Source organism: Miscanthus floridulus, chromosome 6 (genome assembly GCF_019320115.1).
Source record: "Miscanthus floridulus cultivar M001 chromosome 6, ASM1932011v1, whole genome shotgun sequence".
Taxonomy (NCBI): Eukaryota; Viridiplantae; Streptophyta; class Magnoliopsida; order Poales; family Poaceae; genus Miscanthus; species Miscanthus floridulus.
In genome coordinates this window covers 2,299,265-2,307,566 of record NC_089585.1, presented here as the reverse complement: position 1 = coordinate 2,307,566, position 8,302 = coordinate 2,299,265, and the positions used below count along the sequence as shown (strand labels likewise).

General features: G+C 45.4%; 1 protein-coding gene across 1 annotated transcript; it reads right to left on the bottom strand.

Annotated features, from left to right (window-relative positions):
* Positions 1-418: 418 nt before the first annotated feature.
* On the bottom strand, positions 419-949 carry LOC136457353 (predicted GPI-anchored protein 58). The gene has a single exon (XM_066457382.1). It carries the CDS (start codon positions 947-949, stop codon positions 419-421), a length of 531 nt encoding a protein of 176 aa, XP_066313479.1.
* Positions 950-8,302: the final 7,353 nt, after the last annotated feature.

Genomic DNA, 8,302 nt, shown 5'->3' with positions numbered 1-8,302 from the left:
AATTAATTTAGCTAAGTAGACAGACTACACCATTAATGTCTAGCCTAACTCTCTCATCTCGTTCTCCTACCAAGCTTGTTTGAGCCTTGGCCAGGCGTATGTAGCACATCATGCTTGTATTCTCTCTCATCTCTTCTCTTTTCTCAATCTCAATACAAATCAAATGAACAATTTCTATAGGCCGTAAGCTGCTATGTATTAGCTTATAGTACTTGATCTGACCAAGTTTTCTCCAATAAACAAAAGCAACACATAACTTAGGATAGCGCAGCACAGATGGTGAGATCTCGTTGGAGGGATAAACAAAGTTGCAGAGAGATAGCTAGGTAGCAATTAGAATATGTATAAGACTATCTCCAACAAAACAGACCCAAATCAGAGACATATTTTACGATTTAGGTCGTGCACAGGGAAAGAGTCACCCACACGCAACATCTCTTCTCCAACAACAGCTACGCAAAAATCCTCCCCTCCTCCCTCTTCTCTCTCTCCGCTCGATCCCTCCCTCTCTTCTCTCCCCAGCGGACGACAGGAGCCCCAGCAGACGGCCGGAGGATGCGCCGCCGCCGACGGCCGGAGCCCCAGCGGACGCGGCTCCCTCCTCCCCCTCTGTCGGCTCCGAGCCCGCGACCGCGGCTTCGTCCTCCCCCTCCGTCGGCTCCGAGCCCACGACCACCGACGCCTCGGCCGCCCCCGAGGAGGCCGCACCGCCGTCACCCCCGGCCGCGGGGCATGGCCGCGGGTCCGGCTCTGGTGGACGCGCCGCCACCTCCACTTCGGTGCCGTCGCCGACAGGAGCCCCGACACCTGCTGCGTCTTCCTTCGGTGACTCCGTGCGCGTGGACGCTGGAGTGGCCCGATCTGGCGCGGGGGGCACCGCCGCTGCGGCCGCTGTGCACGTCGGAGCCGGCACTGGGTCCAAGCTTGGGCCTTCGAGAGGACGCTTCATGCGTTGTTTGGCACGGAGTCGCCCGGCGCCCTCCACCACGCTGGAGATTTGGGTTGTGCGTCGGGAGGACGCTTATTTGCCTTTTCTCTCTCCTCCCACGCAAAATGCGTAGTCTAATTGCCTGCTCTGTTGGAGCGGGATTTTTTACTATACATCATGCATTTTGGGTTTAGGTTGCCAAATGCATAGACTGTTGGAGACAGTCTAATATAGTGAGGTTATGGATGGAGGGCACAGTGCAGGCAGCGTGCACTGCTCCCGCTGGCGGCAATGCCGTGTGGCCATCAATTGGGCAAGCCCATATCTTCATGGATCACCTTTTGACAATTAGCGCAATTTAATTTGTGGCATTCAACTACGACATTGTTCACTTTTAACCCTTAATAACTATCACAGGCAATGACTTTTCAATAGTACTTGGCTTTATTTTAGGGTGGTTTTATGCGACATCGTGTTAAGCATGGCTATACATATGGTCAACGCTAAAATAGTTATTGCATTATTTTGGTAGAGTATCTTCAAATTGTTTTTGAGATTTTTCACTCTTACAATGCAGTGTGTATATACTAATAAAAAAAACTCGGGCTGCGGGGTAGACACCCCCGAGCTAAGCTTAAGGTAGAGGACTTCTCGGGTTTTTTTCCACACCTTTTGACAATGAGTGCAATTTAATTTGTGGCATTCAACTACGACATTGTTCACTTTTAACCCTTAATAACTATCACAAGCAATGACTTTTCAATTGTTCACTTTTAACCCTTAATAACTATCACAAGAAATGTTTCAATTGTACTTGGCTTTGTTTTCAGGGTGGTTTTATGCGACATGGTGTTAAACATGGCTATACACATGTTCAACGCTAAAATAGTTATTGCATTCAATAATTTTGGTAGAGTATCTTCAATTTTTTTTTGAGATTTTTCACTCTTACAATGCAGTGTGTATATACTAATAAAAAAACTCGGGCTGCGGGGGTAGACACCCCGAGCTATTTTAGCTTAAGGTAGATGACTTCTCAGATTTTTTTCCATACCGTCGACCAAAACTTTGCCTGACCGAGGATTCAAACTCTGGTCACGGAGACGCCACACCCGGAGGCTTGACCAACTGCTCTAGTGTGTCTACGTATTTGGAATCATGTATAATATGTTTATTTTAAGGAAAACTAAATAATTTTTTTTCATGTGACCTAATTGAAATTTAGTTGCCTCTAGAGATAATTGACTTTCTGATAATCATGCATGCATTTGAATTTTTTTATAGTTCTTTAAAAGCAACATACTAATTTGCCGGATTGTGGCATGATTTCCAAGGTAATTCATAGTTGACTTTATTTTTTAGAAAAGTTTAGTTGCATGTAGGATTATTGTTCTGAAGCTAAATCAATTTGGTATGGATTTTGTGATGATCAACATATTGACTAGAGTTGTGAAATGTATTTCTCCTAGTGTTGTGCTCCGGTCCATCTCTCACTAGTGCTGTGCTTCGGTTGGATTGTGCCAATTACCTTGGCAGTCATAATTGACTCGATAAGGTTAAACTAAGGGAACCTTTATACTTTATCTTATATAAAAGTCAACTTGACTCCTGGATAAAAGAAAATAATCGACATGAAATGGGACCTCTCGGTAGCCTCCACCAGCTGCTACTTGCCGTTCTAGCTCGTATACCTATGACTTGGTACCTAGGAGGATGATCACTCACAACTTCAAAAAGATCATAATCGACTTGAAATCCTAACCTACAAAAAATGAAAAGAATAGGAACTAAGACATCACTAGAGAAGAGTATGACGTACAAGTGTAAGCTATCGATGGATTCTAGTAAGAATGTACGTAGAGCTTTTAAAGAGGTTTTGATATTTGACATTTAATTCGTGAGTCTTGTAACATTCGAGATTCGACACCCATATCACAGCTGAGTCACGGGTATATATGGTTAGGGCGTTAAATTTTGAAAGGCTCACGAATCATATGTCATCTTTTAAAATTTATCAGACTTACAAAGTGTAACAAATTTCTAAATAAACTATTTGATTTTTTTTTTCACGATCATGCCTCGACACGTGTTACAAAGGCAAATAACACATTGCTCCAGGTAGCTAGTGACGATCCTAGGTAATTAGGTGAACACCCTTGCGAACTCCGAACAACAGGCTTACCGCCGACTCGGAACCAACACACACCCGGCCCGGTGATTACATTGCACTGACCCAAAGAAACAACCGATCCTCAACCACCTAGCAAAGACAACAACAAAGCTAGATGGCTGTTTCCTACCAATGTGGCTGACAATTTTGATTCACCATGGAAAATCATCTTGTTTCTAGATGAACCATGAGACCAATAGAAAAAGAGAGTCGAAGCCTTTGCATAATGCACTTCTGCCCTTCATCCACCGATCCACCATAGTAACATCATCCACCAACACTAGAGTGATCTAGTCAATTGGTAGAAGGATCCTGCACTAGACTTTCTTGCCCTAAACACATGTCGCTACACTTACACAAGGCACACTGAGGCCTGAGGCCTGCAAGTTTTGCCGATGCCATCTAGCTACAGTCCAGAGTCGGCCATACGTACAAAGCCAACCAGAAGAAGTATTTGAACCGCGATGACGCCATCGCAATGCTATAGTTCCTCAGTGTCGGCTACAAAAGACATCCCTTCGAAGAAGGCCATGCCCGCAGAGGCGAGATAAGGACCATCTAAACAATTTGAATTCTTTAGTAACATTCTTGGGACACTGGCTTCGTTTTCCAATAAAATAAAAGTACTTACCATTAAACGAGAGTTTGAGACGAATAAAGTTTATTTAAAGCCCCCAACCTAGCAAGCAAAACAAATGGATCCTCCTTTCTCAATATAGGTGATCATAACTTGAAAGGCTAACCCAAATGTAACAACCTCGGTGTTACATAGTGAATCACTTGCTAAAACATGTCATGAGCATCATACTTAAGTGATATTGCATGCGGTGTGATGGATAGGTAAAGCATTGTAACTTAAACGAGTCGTAAAAACATAAAATGAAAAGTTAATTCACGATTTATAAAGTTAGCAAGTAGAGATGTTAACTAATTTTTATTGAACAAAAACGCTATAAAACATATATGTGACACCTTAATAAAGTTTGAAGTACACATTTTGTAGAACATAGTGCAACTTTTGTTTTAATAAGATAATAACACTAGCTAACATTTCTAATAGCTTGGAGATCGAATTTGAAGCAAATCCAACACAAAACTTAGTCAATTTTTTAAGTCTGAAAATAGATTAACAAAGCTATGTTTGGTAATTTATTCTGTAAAAACTAAGTTTAGGAGTGGTGACGGTGCAGAAAGTGACCAACAAGTAAATATTTATAGTTTTGTCGTACATTGTGATCGGAAGTGGCCTAGCACTCAATGACACAGGGTTTATACTGGTTCAGGCAACGTGCCCTACGTCTAGTTTGAGTCGGTCGGTGACTTTATTTCTGAGCTCAGGTGCTCGAAGTTTGCAGTGGGGTTACAAACGAGAAGAAGAAAGATGGGGTGCACGAGAGGTCCGGTCGGCTCCGGTCGGAAGGGCCAAGAGCGACAGGAGCTCCTCTATGAGTTAAGTGTTCAAGCGTGTGCTTGAGGTCCGAACCTAGCGGTTCTGTGGTTGTGAGCTAGTGAACTTGATCGATCTAGATTAACTTGTATGAACTTGAATCCACTTAGTCTCTTGGGAGAGAGTGCATCCCCTTTTATAGATGAAGGGGGTGGCCTTACAAGTGAGAGGGAGAGAGTTCGTATGCTTCTAAGTCTTGTTGCCCACGCCGGCAGGTACAAGAGGATGGTAGGCATCCACAACACTGTTGGATGTCGGTTGTATGTGGGAGGTTACGTTGTCTTGTTTCGGGTATGGCAGATGTCAGCACCTGCATATACTGTTGATGCCTAGAGGCATGTGAGGAGTTTCACCATGTTCACTTGGTACGGTAAATTCTGGAGCCAACAACACTGTCGATGCCCAGAGGCATGTGGGGGGCCTTATCGTATGGGAGTTAACGGCGCCCACAATACTGTAGAGGGAAATATCGACACCTACAATACTGTTTATGTCAGGGCGGTTGTAGAGTACTGTTCCTATAGTTGATAGGGTATGGTCCCTGGTATCATAGTTTAACTTGAGCGCCCTGCCTTGCTTTCTCCGTTCGTTCCCTGGTCCCTTTCGAGTGGGCGTCCCCGGTCGGTTGGTCCTAGTCGGCTCTGATTGCGCCAGTCGGAGAAGAGCAGTGAGCAGGGTCTTTGCATACCCCGGTCGGAGACGTGGGGTCAGAGTCGGAGGTAGTGCTTTGCCAGACCTTTTGGTCGGAGAGACCGTCCGGAGGTGCTAGAGATCGAAGTGAGCGCTCTGGTCGAAGAGGTGGGTCGGAGTCAACAAGCGGGCGCTGTTTCTCCTCGGCCTGACCTTTCGGTCGGTGACTAGACCGCCCTTCTGGCCTGTTGTTTTATACACTTGGGCCGGCCCATGAGTTACGTGTTGTCTGCTTGGGCCGAGCCTTTGCGGAGAAGCCGGTCCGCGAGGGACCCTGGGTTTATGAACCCAACAGGAGCCCCCGAGCCCCCAGACGATTCGAGCAGAATTGTCTGGGGGATTTTTGCCTTGATGGCGGGTGTGCGCGAGCGCACCCGCGGGTATAGCCCCTGAGCCCCTGGCGGTTCAGGTAGAACCGTCTGGGGGGCTTTTCATGTTGCCAGCGTGGGAGGTTTTTGTTTCGTCGGCGGGTGCGCATGAGCGTACCCACGGGTGTAGCCCCCGAGCCCCCAGGCGGTTCGGGCAGAACCATCTGGGGGTGTTTGTTAGCGGGCGTGTGTGCATGTTCTTCAGTCAAGATGGAGTCGTTGACCAAGGCATCGTTGTGCAGCCGAGGCAGTTAGTTTCGAGGGATTGGGTGAGATGGAGCTTGCGGGTCCTAGCATCGATGCGCGCCGTGGGACCGGGTGAGGCAGTTAGTCTTAGGGATTGAACGAGGTAGAGCTCGTGGATCCTAGCATTGGTGCGCGCCGTGGGATCAATCGAGTCAGAGTCGTGGATCCTGGCCCCGGTGCAGCCCGAGCAGCTGAGGCAGTTTATTTTTTTTGGATAAAGTAAGGTGGCAAGACGGTGCTCGCAGATCCTGGCATCGGTGCAGCCCATGCAGCCAAGGTAGTTAGTTAGTTAGTTAGTTTAGGGATTGGGCGAGGTGGCAAGGCGGTGCTCGCGGATCCTGGCATCGGTGCAGCCCGCGCAGCCAAGGCAGTTAGTTAGGTAGCTTAGGGATCGGGCGAGGCGACAAGGCGGTGCTCACGGATCCTAGCATCGGTGCAACCCGTGCAGCCGAGGCAGTTAGTTAGTTAGTTAGTTTAGGGATCGGGCGAGGCGGGAAGGCGGTGCTCGTGGATCCTGATGGGGCAAGTTCAGGGTCACAGACCCAAGCATTTTGTGTCTTGAGCCCTCGAGCCCTGTTGGGCCTTAGTAGGGGTCGGTGTGAGTTGTGTGTGTTGCCCCATCCTCGATTCCTCACAACCGGAGGGGCTGAGTTTTGTCGCTTGTCCCAATCGCTCGAGCTCGAGTGACGCGCTCGGTGAGTTCGCTAACGGGTATGATCGAGTGGAATCCGGGTCCGTCGTTCATGATGGGGTCGGCATAGCCCTCTTATGACATTCCACTGCTCCTTTACCTGCAACCCGGCAGATGCCTGGGTCATTCTGGAGACTAACCCGGGTGTCCTAACGGCCTCCCTGAAAGCTCTAGTTTGGTGTTGGTTAATTGATGAAACCCTAAGTGCTAACCTAATTTATTAGAGTGATTATGAGATAGGTAGCACTACTCCAAGTGATGAAGCAATGGCGAAGATCATGACGATGGTGATGGCATGGTGATGATCAAATGCTTAAACTTGGAAAAGAAGAAAGAGAAAAACAAAAGGCTCAAGGCAAAGGTATAAATAGTAGGAGCCATTTTGTTTCGGTGATCAAGATACTTAGCGAGTGTGATCACATTTAGGTTAGATATCCATCCATTGCTAAGGACTTGTTTAGTGCATCTAGTCATTCCTATCATGTCCTAGGCTCATTCATGAAAATCAAATGAATTTGATGCTTGTATGGTACCACTATTGCTTGTATGTTTGAAATGATCTAGTGGTAGCATATGACATGTTTGTGGGCTTGTAAACCTAGTGTTTGATCTAGAAAATAAGCTAAAAGTGTTTAACTCAACATGGTACAAGATAACCCTTATTTGGAGGTGTGAAGAAGCTTGTCCTTGGATCAAACCGAGTTAAATATCTTTTGCAAGTAATCTAGATTGAACCAAATTGGGAAAATGATCCTCATTTCACATGGTTTCACCCCAACCTATCTATAATTTGAGCTCACCTTTTGTGCCAATTGTTGACAAAGAGGGAGAGAAATTCACAAAGATAGTAAGATAGGAGGAGCAAACAAATGAAAAGACATTGTAAGGGGATCAATCAAAATTGCACACAAGTAGGGGGAGCAAGCTCATAAACTTGTATGATGCATTTGAATGTGCATTTCATATATTTGCTTGAATGGTATGAGTTCTTAATTTCAATATCCATGCTTGTGGGGTGTATGCTAGTTGTAGGTTTGAATGTTGAAATAAAAAACTAGCATGCATAGGCTAAAGTAACTAGACCTATGTTTATTCTATGGAAACTAGATCCTTATTTGTAATATTGATCTCATGGGGTATTCTAGTTTTTGTGTATGTCTAGTTACTAATGGTGCTAAGGATGGTATATTGGTGCACTCTGATTGGTATCACGCTTCAAAGGTCCATCTCTTATACCTTAGCATCATCTGGTAGAAATTGACTCCTATATTTCCTATCTAAGCATATGTGCAAGCTACAATCCAAACTCTTAGCACATATGTAGGGGGAGCAATTGCTACCATTTGAAGTTCATTAAACTTGTCCATATTCCTTTACACATGGTAAATATGCTTGGGTAAGCAACATGGATTCAACTAAATTTCAACTCATATCTTTGTGAAAGGGTTGTCATCAATTACCAAAAAGGGGGAGATTGAAAGCTCTAGTTTGGTGTTGGTTAATTGATGAAACCCTAAGTGCTAACCTAGTTTATTAGAGTGATTATGAAATAGGTAGCACTACTCCAAGTGATGAAGCAATGGCGAAGATCATGACGATGGTGATGGCATGGTAATGATCAAATGCTTAAACTTGGAAAAGAAGAAAGAGAAAAACAAAAGGCTCAAGGCAAAGGTATAAATAGTAGGAGCCATTTTATTTCGGTGATCAATACACTTAGCGAGTGTGATCACATTTAGGTTAGATAGCCGTACTATTAAGA

Coding starts and splice junctions, on each gene's coding strand:
- LOC136457353 (XM_066457382.1), bottom strand. CDS start 949: ATGAAGCGTCCTCTCGAAGGCCCAAGCTTGGACCCAGTGCCGGCTCCG.